This window comes from Barbus barbus (assembly GCF_936440315.1).
Source record: "Barbus barbus genome assembly, chromosome: 40".
In the NCBI taxonomy this organism is placed as follows: domain Eukaryota; kingdom Metazoa; phylum Chordata; class Actinopteri; order Cypriniformes; family Cyprinidae; genus Barbus; species Barbus barbus.
The window spans coordinates 21,612,492-21,630,408 of NC_136718.1; the positions used below are offsets into that span (position 1 = coordinate 21,612,492).

Genomic DNA, 17,917 nt, shown 5'->3' on the forward strand with positions numbered 1-17,917 from the left:
TGAGTCATTTATGGTTGAGTGAACAGATGTTATGTAGTAATATTTGGAAACATAAAACAGACGAAACTGATGCAAACTGTTGTTTTCGTTGTCATTTAGAACAGGAACCATGCAGTGGAACTATATAAATGACTTATAATTGGTCACCTGTCAGTTGCTAAGAAAACTCAGGTGTTGCTAGGTAGCTGGCTAAATTACTAAATTAAACTAAATGACTAATTACTAAACTAAATTGGTCTGGGGTATGTATGTATATATTTAGTTAGTTATTTTTTATTTGCCATTATGTCTATATACTGTAAAAATACATCTTTATTATTTTTTTTCTAAGTTGTAAATAAAACATACAGTAGATTATTGGAGTATGTTTTACGATAAAATACTATTTCAGTCTTTCTATTTAAAACGTTTATGTTCAATTTAGTGTTACTTGAAGTTTCTTTGTAATTATTTGTGAAATTTATTAGCAATTTTTGAGTGAAAATGGTTTGTACACCATTTTATTAACCATTTAGTATTTTAGTCATATTTTGAAATAAGTTTTATTTATATAGTAATTTTAATTTATATGTATATAAAGTTAAATATATATATATATATATATATATATGTGTCACGGTGCACACCTCAGGGAGGAACGAGGAACACAAGACGAGGATGTAAACTCAAATGAACAGTCTTTAATGTAGACATCAGGGCAAGGCTGACAGACAAGAACACCGGGGAGTAACGAGTAGACCAGACAAAATCAAACTGATCAGACAGGACTATAAATACACAGGATAATTACACAAACACAGCTGGACGGAATAAACTAATAATCACATTAAACAAGGACAGGAAACAAACCAAATATGGACACAATAGGTGGGAACACATGACACTCACGACAGAGGACTGACATAATTCCCCCCAGGAGAAACATACAAGGGAAAGTATGTGGCTGGAGCTGGTGTCAATCAATGTAGACCCGAAGGATGACATTATCAGTCCATCAGGGGCTACGATCTTTATTCTTCACAACGGGTGGGATTTATGTGTGGGAGTATGTGGACAAATGCCATCTTGCCACATGTGATGACCTCACCTTAATGGAGGGATTCTGGTGCGGGCTGGAGGACGATATCCACTTCGTTATGCCCAGAGCTAATCCATACTGGTCGTTAAGAAATTGTTAAGGATCGCCAGATCAGCATTCACCGTGGACGAAGTGGAGTCCAGCCCGCGGTCATCACATGTGGTCGCCACTCCGCAGTCCATGCCACCAACCGTTCCCCAGCTGAGCTCCGCCTCACCGGCCACCGCAATCACACCGCCATCCGCGGCTCCCTCATGCCCGCCACCGTTTGCGGCCACCGCAAGCCCGCTGCCGTCTGCGGCCCCAGCAAGCACTTCAAGCCCGCCTCTCCAGGGCCCATTACTCCAGTGCCCGCCTCTCCAGGGCCAGTTCCCCAAGTGCCCGCTTCTCCAGGGCCAGTTCCCCAAATGCCCGCGCCTCCAAGAGTCCACACCTACAGAACTCCCCCAAGAGCCCGCTCCTCCTGAGCACTCTCTAGCCTGGGATTTCCCCAAGAAAATTTTGGGGGGTGGCCATATTGCCATGACCTGTGTAGTGGGTCCAAGGGCCAAGGCCACTGAGACTCCTAATCCGCCATGGTCGCCTGAATCCCCTGATCCGCCATGGCTCCCCGAGGCTCCTGGCCCGCCATAGCTCCCTGAATCCCCTGATCCGCTGTGGCCACCTGAATCCCCTGATCTGCCATGGCTCCCTGAAGCTCCTGACCCGCCATGGCTCCCCGAGACTCCTAACCCGCCATGGCTCCCAGAATCCCCTGATCCGCTACGGCCGCCTGAATCCCTTGATTAGCCATGGCTCCTGGACTCCCTGATCCACCCTGGAGGCCTTCCTACTGAGTACTTTTAGGAGTTTGGACTTGAGTTTTGTCTTTTTCTGTTTCGTCTGTCTGTTCCTGTTTTTCCTTATATGGTTTTGTTCCTGTTCAGTTTAGCTTTAGGATTAATTTGCTCATTAGTCATTATTAGTTAACTCCCATCACCTGTTCGCCCCACGTCAGCTGCACTATTTAAAGTCATCCTTTCTGTTCAGTTTTGTCGGTGATTATTTGTGTTACCAGTATTGCTATTACGCAGAGCTATTCGTATGAATCGTCATTAAAGTCTTTTGTGGATTATCCTCGTCGTTGTTGTCTTCTGTGGAGAAGTGCAACTATATATATTATATAGTTAGTATATTTTTATTTCATTTAAAACCGTTCATAATAGCTTTAGTTTTAGTTAACCATGACATCATGGGTCTGGGACAAAGAGGGTGGCTTCACATATACACATATTGGTTTAAGAAAAGTTTATACTGTATCTTTATAGAGTTTCTCCCCACCTCTATCACCTTAATCTTGCTTGTGAGGCAATATTCTCTGTAAAATTGCTTTGGAATTATATTTAGTGTTAAAAGTCCAATACATTGGAATTTAAAATTCTTCTCTTCAGATTTATGCATCTCATTTTCTTCTAACATTGGGTGGAAAAAAAATCTATTTCAATTGAGCTGTACAGAATAAATATTTTTAGATAATATTCTAATAATTTCCTTTGGATTCAGTATTGTGACTAACATCCTTTTTTAAATTCTGGAACTATTGTCTTGATAATATCATCATTAATATTTTCTCACTATACAGTAAATTGGTCTTTAAAAAAAATGAGGTCTTAGACCTGTCGACTTGATTTTCTCTTACTCTTTTTGAAGTCTTTTTTCCTCAATATGTGTTTTTCAGAGACTTATTAATGTCCATGACATTCCTGACTTTGATCTTAACGATAAGCTTGACACAGACTCTCCTAATGATTGTGATTGAGTTGTGAATCAGATCTAATTATGACACAGCATATGTGCTGATGGGAGTGACTCACCCTTTACTGCCTTTAGAAAATACCTCTTGAATTGAATCAGGGATCCATGAAGCCACTGGACATAATGAATTAAATTCTTCTTTCATTCTCTGCCTGCACTGTTGCTAAAACACGTGTCTCCCAGAGCCAATTACAGCCACATACTGTGCTCTCTTCAAAGCTGAAGCCTGTTTTTGTCCTAATGATGATGAGCTGAGGGTCTTACGGGTTTCTCTAGGAATAAATTACTTTTGACTTATTATCCGTAATTCTCAGATTCACAGTTTCTCGGAAATCTCACTTGTGTGACTATGCGTAAATACTATTTTTAAATGTTCTCATTTAAAGTTATTCCTGCAATGAAATATTTCATGCAAAACAACTCAATTATACACAGCACATTTAAAACATAAGTTTTAAATTTTCTGTTAAATTATTTAAAAAATAATTTTTATGATAATATTTTTGATAGTCAGTTCCAAATTCTTGAACAGGATGTTTTCTTGTGGATTAATGCAAACAGGGTTATGATGTCAGATTTCAATCAAGCACACAGAGAATGCATTAGGGTGAATCAAATTAACCTTCTGTTTGATCAAATGCAATTAAAAATGCTTCTTCTCATAAATTACTCAACCTCTGACATCTATAATGATGTTCAGCTTGGTTTTGAAAGACTTTTTGTTTTGGCTTCATAGCTTTTAAAAACACTTTGATGGTATCATATCACAATACCTTGGTATTTTCATATACTATGATAGTAGTCGACTACCATATTCATATACCATGATAATTGTATGGTACTGTAAAGTATTCCAAACATAATCATAATAATTTCCATCATGATAGTGTAAAAATTTGCATGTCTAAGACTTTTCCAGTGATTGATACTTTATTAAAGGAATAGTTCACCCAAAAATAAAATGAGCTTGAAATATAGAGATGTAGATGAATTTGTTTCTTCATTAGATTTGGAGAAATTTAGGATTACATCACTTGATCAACAATGGATCCTCTGCAGTGAATCAGAATGAGAGTCCAAACATCTGATAATGATAAAGACATCACAATAATCCGGAAGTAATCCACACCACTCCAGTCCATCAATTAACATTTTATGAAGCGAAAAGCTGTTCAATACAATTTTAAATAGTTGCTTCCTGCTAAAATACAAGTCCTCTTTTCATAATATTGCTTTCTCCGAAAAAATGTAATCTTGTCTCAAGAGAAAAATCTGCACAGAATAAGCACAAGCAAAAACAATCGAAAACAGTTCTAATCAAATATGTCAGTACTGTGGATTACTTGTGGATTATTGTAGTGTTTTTATCAGGTGTTTGGACTCTCATTTTGACGGCACCCATTCACTGCAGAGGATGCATTGGTGAGCAAGTGATGTAGTTAAATTTCTCCAAATCTGTTTTGATGAAGAAACAAACTCAAGTCAGGTCAAGTCAGTATTATTTGTATAGCGCTTTTAACAATGCAAATTGTGTCAAAGCACCTTTACATCAGCTTGATATAAAGCTGGGTGGCTTTATATTAGCTTTACGGTATTTAGACAGGGAAATAGTGTGTCGAAATAGTGCCATTCTCCTCTTGTCAGACAAAATCAGCAGTTTAAATCTAGGCTAAAGCAGAGTCAGATTGTGCAAAGGACTCATCTGGTTCCTGTAGTCTTGTCTCGATGGCCGTCTTGGAGAAAGGGTCTTCACTGGGGATCTGTCTTTGGGGCTCATCTAGTTGTCCTGGTCTCCGCTGATGTTCAGGGCTGTAGAGGTCATCTCTAGGTGCTGATCCATCATCTGATCTGGATACGGATTGGATCCGGGTGGCTGCAGTGACTGTCTGATCTGTATACAGTCTGGATCTGGGTGGCTATGGTGACCTCGGAATAAGAAAGAAACAGACTAATATTAGCGTAGATGCCTTTCTTCTAACGATGTAACAAGTAGATCAGGTATTTTGGGAAGTGTTCCCGGTTCCGGTTAACCTAATGCAGCCTAACAATCCTTTAACGGATCTGAATTATAGAAATACGATAGTGTATTATGTGTAAACCAGGTTAAAGAGATGGGTCTTTAATCTAGATTTAAACTGACAGAGTGTGTCTGTTTCCCGAACAGTGTGAGGTAGATTGTTCCAGAGTTTGAGCGCTAAATAGGAAAATGATCTCCTGCCCGCTGTTGATTTTGATATTCTAGGTATTATCAAATGGAGTTTTGAGATCACAGCGGATGTGAAGGACTATAGTGTGATAAGAGCTCACTCAAATACTGAGGTGCCAAACCATTCAGGGCCTTATAGGTAATTAGCAAGATCTTAAAATGCATACTATGTTTAATAGGGAGCCAGTGCAGTGTTGACAGAACCGGGCTAATATGGTCATACTTCCTGGTTCTAGTAAGAACTCTAGCTGCTGTATTTTGAACCAGCTGGAGAATGTTTATTAAACATGCACAGCAACCATCCAATAAAGCATTACAATAATATAGCTTTGAGGTCATGAACACATGAATTAATATTTCTGCATTTGACATTGAGAGCATAGGTTGTAATTTAGATATATTTTTAAAATGGAAAAATGCAGTTTTACAAATGCTAGAAACATGTTTTTCGAAGGAAAGATTACTATCAAAAAGTACGCCTAGGTTCCTAGCTGATGACAAAGAATTTACAGAGCAGCCATCAAGTATTAGATAGTGATCTAGGTTATTGCATGCAAATGTTTTTGGTCCAATAATTAACACCATTTAGCAGTAAGAAATTGCTAGTCATCCAGTTTTTGATATCAACTATACATTCTGTTAGTTTGGCAAATTGGTAAGTTTCATCGGGTCGCGAAGAGATATAGAGCTTAGTATCATCAGCATAACATGAAAGCTAACACCATGTTTCCTAATGATATCTCCCAAGGGTAACATGTAAAGCATGAAAAGTAAGGGGCCAAGTACTGAGCCTTGAGGTACTCCATACTGCACTTGTGATTGGTATGATACCTCTTCATTTACTGCCACGAATTGATGGTGGTCAGATAAGTACGATTTGAACCATGCCAGTGCACTTTCTCTAATGCCAACATAATTTTCTAGTCTATTTAAAAGAATGCTGTGGTCAATAGTGTCAAACGCGGCGCTAAGATCCAGTAGCACTAATAGAGAGATACAACCACGATCAGATGATAAAAGTAGGTCGTTTGTAATTCTAATGAGAGCAGTCTCAGTACTATGATATGGTCTAAAACCTGACTGGAAATCCTCACATATATAATTTTTCTCTAAGAAGGAACATAGTTGTGATGATACTACCTTTTCTAATATCTTTGACAGAAAAGGGAGATTCGAGATCGGTCTGTAATTAATTAATTATTTGGGGACAAGTGGTTTTTTAATGAGAGGCTTAATAACAGCCAGTTTGAAGGTTTTTGGGACATATCCTACTGACAATGATGAGTTAATAATATTCAGAAGAGGATCTATTACTTCTGGAAGCACCTTTATTAGGAGCTTAGATGGAACAGGGTCTAACATACAGGTTGTTGGTTTAGATGATTTAACAAGTTCATATAATTCTTCATTTCCAATAGAAGAGAATGAGTGGAATTGTTCCTCAGGGGATCTTTAGCGTACTATCTGATGCGATACTGTGGCTGACAGCTGCATGGTTACAATTTTATCTCTAATAGTTTCGATCTTGGAAGTTTGTTTCTTCCAAGGAAGATCTTGGAAGAAACAAACTCATCTACATCTTGGATGACCTTAGGGTGCCAATTTTCACTTTGGGTAAACTATTCCTTTAAGAATAATAAAAGTTTTAAATGAGATGTCACACACTTTAATACCTTCTGCAGCAAATTTAATTGAATAACCTTTTAAGTCAGTCTATAGCAGATTAGATGACTCACAGTACATTTTTGCAAGATTTTAATCACAAAGAGCCCACCAAAATATATAAACCCTTAATTTATATTGCAAACTTAATTAGTATACTTGCATCATACACTCACATTGGTTATTAAAGTTTAGTGTTTAACTCATCCCATAGTGTTTTTGCTATATGAATGTTGAATGGTGTGCTGTTACTTTTCTGAGCAATTTAAAATCTCATAGACTTACACTGTGACACATCTCAGCGCAAAAATATCAGAAACACATCATCTCAGAAAATGTGAAAAAAAAATCTAGGTGGTGATTAAACTTCTAAATACTAATCAATGTGTTTCAAGAAACCAATTAAATGTGATGGAAATCATCCAGTTCACATTCAGTTTTATTGCCATAGAGCAATGATGCATGAAATCTAATTCAAAACAGAGTGATCGTCTTGGCTTTAGTGCACCAAAGAAACTGATTTTCAGCTCATCTCAAACCAACAGTATTATTTGTTTCTTATATATATTGCTGAAGATGCCGACCCTGAGATGGTTTTTCCTGAGATTATTTTCAGCCAAACAGTTTTGCCATGTCAAGATGCTGTAAGCAGGCACACAGTTTCCTGTGGCTTGGTGTCACGTTGGAGCCTAGTTAGTTCAAACAGGCTCATTTGCAAATATCTGACATTACTATTGGATCATTGACATTTTTCCATTTTAAAAGAAGCACAGAGGTGAGCAAACAATCTGTAGAGTGGGCGGAGAGCATTTAACTGTACAACCCTCTCAGAAGCAAATGGGAAAATGCTGATTTTTATCACAATAGCAATCTAGTCACTGTGCGATGACCTGCGCTGTTGTTGGAAATGCATCAAGGAGAATTAATGATAAGACAGGAGCATTGTTCTCAAGCCTCCTACGGATCACTGCCAACACAAGCGGGGCGCTAACAAGGACAACTTCCCTTCTCAGCACACATTTCCATAGCAACCAATGTGGAACTTTCAGATAAACATGGTCCCAAAGCGAAATCAGTCTTTTTCTGTAATTAGTGGCATGATGCCTTGCAACGAAGCAGAATTTAACCTTTACATCAGTATCTGATAGTGAAAGATATATGGCAGTTAAGTAAACAGCAAGTCTCCAGGGAGCAAAACTGTACTATATGTAGACCCTTTTAAGTTGTTAAAGAAACAATTTACTCACCCTCATGTTGCTAAACCCATGATTTTCTTTCTTCTGAAGAAGGTGAGGAAGGAGAATTTTTATCCTGGTCGTTCATGATGCTGCTAAGATCTGAAATAATAATAAAAAGTTAGGCCTACAGCTTAAAAGCACCATGAAAGTATATTCCATATGAATTATACACTATATTCAGAGTCTTTTTACGACATACGATTGCTTTAAAAGGGTCATATGATGTGATTTCAAGTTTTCTTTCTCTTTGGAGTGGTACAAGCTGTTCATGCATAGATAAGATCCCTGAAGTTGCAAAGACTAAAGTCTCAAAACCAAAGAGATATTCTTTATAAAAGTTAAGACTTGTCCTCGTCCCCCTAAAAAGGCTCATTCAAACATGCCTCATGTCTACGTCACGGTGTGGGGAGATTTTCATAACACCACCCATTTTTATGCAAAGAAAGGGGGCATGATTTTTATTCTCGCTGTAGTATTGTTGTTGCCGCTGGCACCATGTCGTGGAGACGCTGTGTTTAGTTGTGAATGCGAAACTACTTTGTTTGGGCTTTCAAAAGAAGACACAACTAGAAATCAGTGGTTAAGTTGTATTTACAATACTGTTCCAGAACAGTTCAACCCAAATATTCAGATGTGTTGAGCGGATTTTATGGAGGACTATTTCCTGAACCTGGCAGGAGAGTAGCCTACAATGCTGATTTGCACAAAGGCTGTTTCTATAAAGTGCAATTCCAACTTTGCAAGGGCAGTCTGGTGCTTCTGACTCATAGCCTGTAAGTACGTTTCTGCTACTGACGATTCAAACGCGAGTTTTGAGCAGTGTAGAGTAGTGCTTGTTGTTTGACATTTCCCCAATCACAAATGGAGACATGGGAATGTTTACGCGGCGCGATGCAACATGATGCGTAAAAACACCGTTTAAGTCATTATAATCAGTAATTATGTCCCCACTGGATGCAACAAATGCCTCGTTTGTAATGGGTTTTATTGTTTTAGTCTCGTCTCGCTGGGAAACGCCATCACAATACAGTGAGGGGCGTAACATTTCTGTCACATGCTTGAAGTATTCGGCCAGTCACAACGCACTGGATAGCTGGCCAATCAGAGCACGCCTCGCTTCTCAGAACGACGAGCTTTGTAAAAATCAACGCGTTTCAGAAATACGGGGAATAGAGGAGCAACAATAATGTACAGCATGTGGAAAATAATGTGATTTTTTTACTTTAAACCACATAAACACTGTCAGTCATCTGTCGTGTGTGTGTCATGTGTTCCCGCCTCATGTTTCCATATTTGGTTTGTTTCCTGTCCTCGTTTAGTGTGATTATTAGTTCATTCTTGTCCAGCTGTGTTTGTCTAATTATGTGTTATTATCCTATGTATTTATAGTCCTGTCTGATCAGTTTGATTTTGTCTGGTCTACTCGTTACTCCCCTGCCTTGCCCTGATGTCTACATTAAAGACTGTTCATTTGAGTTTACTCCTTGTCTGCGTGTTCTTGTTTCCTCCTTGTGTGTGCACCGTGACAAACACATTGCATTACACCAAATACACAAAATCATGTTCTTTTTAGCAACGTCATATGACCCTTTTAAGTCGATATTCACAGAAAAACGTACTCTTCAGCAAAGCTCCGAGATGGAGGGCAAAGTCATGAGAACTACAAAAATGACTGACAGCATTTGATACAGAACTACAAGTGATGGTGAAACACTATTGTAAAAGACGCTTTTCAGCATCGTGTACACTGTAGCTATCTAGTGGTCAAAATGAATTGCAAAACTGCTGGTTTTGCTTCTGGTTCTTCGTTATACCAATGACTTGATTTATTTTGAAATAAAAGAGATAGAAATAAAAGTCATTGTCAAAGTCATTTGTGTGTATTGACACTAAAATGCCTACATGAAACATTAATCCACAAATAGGCCTGTGATCTGATCGTTTTAATGTCCAAGTCCTTCGACTGTTAGTTAATATTCAAGTGAGCTTCATATATGAATTACAATATTTAATCATGTTTAACTTTCACATTTCACATTCAACACATTCACATACATTGAACATGAAAGATCACATGGATCAAATGTGTTGTTTTTTGACATAGGCTAATTAACACAAAATGTCATATTGCTCCATAAGACTTGGCATATTGCATGCATGAACTACTTTTATGAGTATTTTCTGGTGTTTTATTTCCATTTTGGAGCTTAACAGCCCAAGTTTTTATTTTAAATGGCTGAGTGCAAGAGGAGCAAGAATATCATGTTCTTTCTCTGAACATGCCCTCATACCAATATTTTTAACAGCCCAAGCCCTTATTGTATGGAAAAGAATACAATTCAAACAGGTTTCGAACAACATAAAGGTGAGTGAATGCTTTTGCGTTTTTGCTGCATTATCACTCTAAAGATGCATTCTGTTGTCTTTATTCGAATAGTGACACGCAGTTAGCAAAACACAACAACAAAAGATTTCATCCGAACCATGTGGCTCTTGAGAGCGATATCATTCAGAGCTGACGCTCGCCAGCTTAAGTGGGGGATAATAAAACACATGGCTTTGATGCAAAGCTGTATTATTTGCATAGAGAAAAGGTGCCAATTGGGGCTTTTGCTCACATCGCTGCTCCAGGACAACACTGAGCGCATCTGTTGCCATGGCAGCCAACCGTACCATTAGCACTTCTGTGTGTACAGAGTGGACACAATAGGGAAGGAGAAACAGATTCACGCACTGCTCCGCATCTTCTACTGGAGCTCTAATGTGATGCCAATACACAATAACACTTTAGTTTTATTGTTTTTGTCCCCAAATGTGTTCATTTTTGGTAGTTCCTCAATAGGCCTGTGAGATATAATTGTTTAATTAAAGACATTTTAATGGTATTTGTTGACACCCCAAGATTGATTTTGAAAATGTGATTTTTATATGATTCACTAGTAGTGGACTAGTATTAAACTGAATTAGTCATTAATCCAAATAATAAAGAATATTTTTTTTTTAACATGGACAGAGTGGCAGGGTGCATTACCCTGCTGAAAGAGACCACAGCCACCATGGGAATACCAAATCCATGAAAGGGTGTACATGGTCTGCAACAATGCTTAGGTAGGTGGTACATGTCAAAGTAAGATCCACATTGATGGCAGGACCTAAGGTTTCCCAGCAGAACATTGCCCAAAGCATCACACTGCCTCCACTGCCTTGTCTTCTTCCCATAGTGCATCCTGGTGCCATGTGTTCCCCAGGTAAGCGACGCAAATGCACCCGCGGCCATCCACTTGATGTAAAAGAAAACGTGATTCATGCCTTCTTCCTTTGCTCTGTGGTCCAGTTCTGATGCTCACGTGCCCACTGTTGGTGCTTGGTCACCCTGACTGGACTGCGACTCTGCAGCCACATACACAACAAACACACACCTTTCCATCAGAACTAACATTAACTTCTTGAGCAATTTGAGCTATAGTAGCTCGTTTGTAGGATCGGACCACAAAGGCCAGCCTTCGGTCCCCATGTGCATCAGTGAGCCTTGGCCACCCATGATCCAGTCGCCGGTTCACCACTGTTCATCCTTGGACCACTTTTGATAGATACAGACCACTGCAGACCAAGAACACCCCACAAGAGCTGCAGTTGTGGAGATGTTCTGACCCAGTTGTCTAGCCATCATAATTTGGTCTTTGTCAAACTCCTTACACTTGCCCATTTTTCCTGCTTAACACATCAACTCTGAGGACAAAATATTCACTTGCTACCTAATATATCCCAGGTGCCGTGATGAAGAGATAATCAGTGTTATTCACTTCACCTGTCAGTGGTCATAATGTTATGCCTGATCAGTGTATGACTAAATAATAACATATAAAAAAAAAAAGTTAATATTTTTAATATTAAAGAAAATTAAGATTTTTGCAGTTCTTGTCTTCTTAATCTTCTCCCACTCAATCCTCTTTAAGTCTTTATTGTATTTGAAATTATTCACATAAAACATGTAATAAAATGCTGCTGACAATAATAATAATAATAATAATAATAATAATAATAACAATAAACTGAATTAGTCATTAATCATGATGAATCAATAATAATCCTACTATACTAGAAACATTTTTTTTTAACCATGGACAGATTACAGATAAAATAATGACAGATTTATTTTTATTTTTTTTTATATTTATAATTACTTTTGAAGAACAACTACACTTTTAATCTTCCTTTTAAATATTTGTTGTGCTTGAAAATATTTACAATAAAAAATCCTATTAAAATAATAGATAATATAAATTACTAATAATAATCCAATGTAATGCATCACACAGACACATCACTTTTCGCTGTAAATTATTAGTAGGTCCTTTTAACAATATGTACATAATTTGTATAATTTTAATAATATTTTAAAATTTTATTTTAATCTAATTTGACCATAAATTGAGAAAATCCTTTTTTTTTACTTCCAAAGATGTATTTTACAATAAAATTACACTTTTTCCCCCGATATATGCTAAGGTTGTCAATTAAATAATTTTTGTTATGGCTTTCTTGTATTCTTTTTCCATTTAAATCTCTTACATTTGAAAGAAATTGTAATACGCACAACAACATATTCACAGACCTAAGTATCACATTGTCTCAGATTTTCAGACTGATTTATTCGGTGCTGTTCAGTGAAAACCAAAATGTGTTTACAAGTAAATCATTTCAGCAGCATAATGTGTTATAAGTGTTATGAGGGCATGTTGAGAGAAGGAACATCACATTCTTGCTCCTCTTGCACTCAGCAATTTAAAATAAAAATGAATGTAAAAAAAGCTGAACTGGTAAAGTCGTTCTAGTGCTTTCTGAGTGCGTTAACTCACTCCTGGCTGTAGAGAGAGTTCAGTAATGTGGGAGAGAGAGCAAATACCGCACAACTTTTCAAAGCAACTCAAAGACACGAGTACTTTACTTTCTTCATTTCTTCGCTATTTCCCCTGCAGCCTCATGTTTTCTATATAAACTGTTTATTTGAGCAGCTCTGCTTCATTTCGTTTGAGAAAATAGGGTGGAAATGTTGTAATTGAGTAAGTAAACCCAGTTCTCTTGTTGTCCAAATGGTGCCATTTAAGCGTAAAGAGAAGATGAAGTGTTGTGACGTTCCTCTCACCTGATTACCTGCTCATCCGGGGGGGTCCTAATGAGCTGGTATAGGGAAGAACTACAGATTCTAGACTTAGTGGCTCAATAAGCTCAGTTCTGAGAAAACAATCTGCAGGTTTGATCGGTTGGCCTTTGTGGTGAGGATAAATCTGAATGTCGAATTTGAATATGTTTCTGTAGGAATTAGGAAACATTTATAAAATCTATAAGGAATGTTTTTCCATTGATTAAAAGTGGAAATGAAAAATTTTTCATCACCATTAAAAAGTTTGGGAGAAGACTTCTTTTATGCTCATCAAGGCTGCATTTATTTGATAACAAGTACAGTAAATGTTGTGAAAACAGTATTACAATTTAAATTATTATATTTATTTTATTCGTCATTAAGCCAGTTTTCAGTGTCACATGATCCTTCTGAAATTTTTCTAATATGCTGATTTGTGGCTCATGAATTTCTTATTTCTAATTATTATCAATAAAACTGATTATTTTTGAGTTGCTTATTATTCTTGTGTAAACTGTGATGCATTTTTATTCAGGGTGAATTCTATTTATGAATTCTGTCACTTTTGATCTATTGAATGTGTCCTTGCTGAATGAAAGTATTAATTTCTTTAAAAAAACTTTTAAATGGTAGTACACACTAATTTTTCTGTACAAAAACGTGATTTATTTCAGCTGTAAAGCTCATTATCATCATAATCATCATCTTTTAAGCATTGTGCCTTTTTTTATTTATTTAGTTATGAAATATATGTGTAATTCCTGTAGGTGGAGCTTCATGAATCCTTTACCAGGTCACCAGGTATATGATCCTGATAGTAGTTGAAACTCATGCTAACAGTTTAAATCTCAAAGTTATTTTTAGAAACTGTGTATTTTAACATCTACTTTAGTGCAGTGCCTGGCTTTAATATAATTTTATTGCAAAATATTTTTTGTTGTTGTTGCTCATTTTAGGGTCAATATTTAATTTGTTAAACTATTTTATACTGATTTATTTATTAACTTGCATTGAACATAGAATGTACCTTTTAAGAGACTGAAGCACATGCTTCGGGTTAAACAACTGAAATGCATTCCTCGTTTCTGACCTGACAACTCAGACTGTTATATCCGAACAGGCCTGTTTTAATAAGAAAAGCTCCACCTTATAATTGATAAAAGAGGAAATCAAGGCCGAAGCTTCATCTTCAACAAAGGGAAGAAAATTCACATAGCGTACAGTGAGGGTGGTGGAGTTCTGTTATATAATCACATTTTATTGGTCATACATTTCATTGCAAATATAGCCCTGTTTAACAGTATAGAGAAGTGCAACATACACAATATTCAAGAGTCTGAGGTTTGTCATTCAGAGCAACATTACTGTAAATATAGAAGTAATTCACTGCCACAGAAGGAGGCGTTTGTGCCTGTCTCATGCAAAAAAAGCCGTTAAAAAAGCCCTGAAACATATATGAGAGGCAGGCCTGGAAAACTTCACATTACTCGGGTGAACGGAAACACAAGTCGACTGGCATATTTTGCAAAATTTTGGCACAGAAGTCATTAAAATCCATTTAGCTGAGAGTTGTGACAACCACGTTTCAAAGTGCTACGACTATAACTCAAATAAGCATTTTTTTCCTTTTCAGAAATAGCTCTTTGATATAAAAATAAGCTTTTGAACTCAGGCTAAGCAGGCAGTTTGCAGCCACATCAAAAAATTACAATATGCAACATGAAAAAATTGATTTAAAAAAAGTAGTCTTTCCTCTCTCATCCTATAAAAAAAAAATAATTTGCTCAGTCTGTCGTCTCTGCATAAGAACAAAAAATGTCTCCAAGAGATCATAATTAGGATATTTAAAGTGAAAAACACTTTCATTGTGCACAAAAAGATACGGAGGAAACCAAGTGCTCAGTCTCACAGCAAAATAAAGAATGAAAGTTGTCAGATTTGTGCTTGTGAGATCAATGCATTCCTCTCACAATATAAACTGAATCTGGACCACTACAGACCAACTCCACATGTATTAAACAACATAGGACTTGTTTGTCCAGTGTAGGATGTCACTTTATAAGAAGGGATATGAAACATGCCCTTAAAGAGAGAAAGCAGACAGACTTCCTCCATTTGGATGCCCGCAGGAAGGTACGTTCTCCTCGCCTGCTGCCGCACCGTGTAATTCAACCCATTCTAAGAGGGACTGCAAAGTGCTTTCGATGCAGAATGCACAGAACCCACGATTTCCTGCCGCTTTAACAACGTCCTTGAGCGTTACACTCCCGCTGATGACTTCTCTGCCGTGTTGTTAAGGACTTCATCAATTCTGTCGTCTTCTATGACAACTGAAAGAGAAATCACAAGGGGCACTGGGGTCAAACGTGATGCCCTTGAAGAGATGACAAGATTTGACAGTCAGGCTTTGCAGACTGCAAAAAAAATAATCAAATAAATAAATAAACAATTATAAAAAATAGATGAAAACAGAATGCAATTGTTGTATATTGTTTGATATGGCCTGATAATACTGGATGGACTAATATTAAATATAATTTAACATTTTAAAAACTTTTAATTGAACTGCAAAAAGTTATAAGTTGATTAAAAATGATTAAGAACCCATAGCTTTGTTTATTTATTTATTTATTATTTGTTTGTTTGTTTATCTGTGGAATAAAAACAAGATGAAAGTAAAGTAAAATTTTAAAAAGCAAATAAAATAAAAGGAAATATCTAAAAAACAATGATGTAGTAAAAACACATTTTTGCTGCAGCGAATCTGTGAAATTTCAGTGATAATGTTCCTGAAGCTAGTTCACACACACACATACACACACACACACACACACACACACACATACACACACACACACACACACATTATCAGTAGGTAATGAGTTACATTTCAGCCCCTCTAACAAAAATATTGTGTATTTGTTTTTTTGGACAATTCTTCAAAAATAATTTTGTTAAGTAATTTTGTAATTACACTTTACTTATGTGTGTGTATATATATATATATATATATATATATATATATATATGTCTATACTTTTATGTGTTTAAAAAAAATACAACTAATTTGTAATTATGCCCTCTTTTAACTAGAAAACTAAACAATTTGCCATGAGATGAAAACTCATATGAACTCACGAGCAGGCAAAAGTAACACGTGAACATCACGTGATACCATAAATTTGCATATTTAAACCAATGGTATCATATCAAAGGTAATAGTGAAAAGAAGGCATCAGTTCGACTAATTTTTTTTTTTTTTTTTTTGGTTTGCTGAATATGACAACATTAATAGGCTATATGTTTTAAGACTAGAAAACCAACTCCTAGTTTTATTTCACCAACGAAACAACGTAAATGCGTGGTTTTCCCCACCTCTCTTACTGCGTCCGATCTGTCCGAGTTTCGGAGCTCGCTTGTTCTGCCCAGAACTGAAGAAGTTACTGCTGTTGTTCTGCAGACGACAGGTGAGGGATATCTGCTCTTCATCCCCATCATCGCCATAATGAGAGATGCTCTCTTCGTAAGGCAGCACTTCTGACATGATCCCGGTCACAATAATCGATGACGAGACACGGGAAGAATCGATAACTAACGAGCGAGGGCTCAGTAAACGAATGGCGCGCGAGAACCTGACTGTCACGATCAGATGCAGCTGTATTTTACCTTCATACTACGGGAGTCACTTTCACTTTTCCTGTCGTTACTTACAGGCGATTAGCAGGAGTCCCTCGGAAAAACTGATGTAGATGCAAAACAGGAGCGCGATGCAAAAACACACGGATCCTCAGAGAGCAGAGAAACGTCACTCCACCCCTCTCCTCCTCCTCCTCCTCCTCCTCCACCTCACTCTGCTGCCTGCAACACTTGGGTACTGTGGCTTAGTGGTTAAAGATGTCCAAAAGGATGTGGGTTTGAATCCCACTTGGGTTGATTCGTGATTTACCATCACTGCCACCCAGTAGATCATTTGTGTCTTTGCACATGGGTACTGTGGCTTAGTGGTGAAATATATGGGGTTGAATACAATTAGGGTTGATTCCTGTTGTGTCATAATTTTTTCTTGAGTATGTAACCATTTAAAACATGCATACGGGTGACATGGGTTTAGGTTGTGGGATCGAATCCACGGTTGTTCACCCAAAAATGAACACTTGCTCACCCTCATGCAGGGCCATCCAAATTTGTTTCCTCATCAGAGCAGATTTGGAGAAATTTAGAATTTAGAATTCACAAATGGATCCTCTGTAGTGAATGGGTGCCGTCAGAATGAGAGTCCAAACAGCTGATAAAAACATCACAATAATGTTATGGAAGGGGGGCTTGTATTTTAGCCAGAACATACGCAGCTTTTCACTTTACAGGATGTTAATCGATGGACTGGAGTGGTGTGGATTATTGTGATGTTTTATCAGCTGTTTGGACTCTCATTCTGACGGCACCCATTCACTGCTGAGGATCGATTGGTGAGCGAGTGGTGCAATTCTAAATTTCTCCAGATCTGTTCCGATGAAGAAACAAACTCATCTACATCATAGCCTGAGGTTGAGTAAAGTTTCATAAAATTGTTACTTTTGGGTGAACTATTCCTTGAAATAATCTAATCACAGTTGTGCCTTTAAGCAAAACTCATATAGTCAGGTAATGTACTGTGAAATATTAAAAAAGGCTGCTGTGTTCACCAGAATTTTAGCATAAAAACACAATGATGATGTGTTTTTACAGGATTACAGGAATTAATATATTAAAATCTTATCTATTAAAATCAATGCATTTTCCTTCCAAAACATTTACAA

The 17,917-nt window shown here is 37.2% G+C and overlaps 1 protein-coding gene across 1 annotated transcript; it reads right to left on the reverse strand.

The window, feature by feature from the left end:
- Positions 1 to 14,364: 14,364 nt before the first annotated feature.
- camk2n1b (calcium/calmodulin-dependent protein kinase II inhibitor 1b) lies at positions 14,365 to 16,958 on the reverse strand. The gene is made up of 2 exons (XM_079400340.1): positions 16,497 to 16,958; positions 14,365 to 15,451 (listed from the first exon to the last, which is right to left on the reverse strand). The coding sequence occupies exons 1-2, from the start codon at positions 16,663 to 16,665 to the stop codon at positions 15,381 to 15,383; spliced, it is 240 nt and encodes a 79-aa protein (XP_079256466.1). The 5' UTR covers positions 16,666 to 16,958; the 3' UTR covers positions 14,365 to 15,380.
- Positions 16,959 to 17,917: the final 959 nt, after the last annotated feature.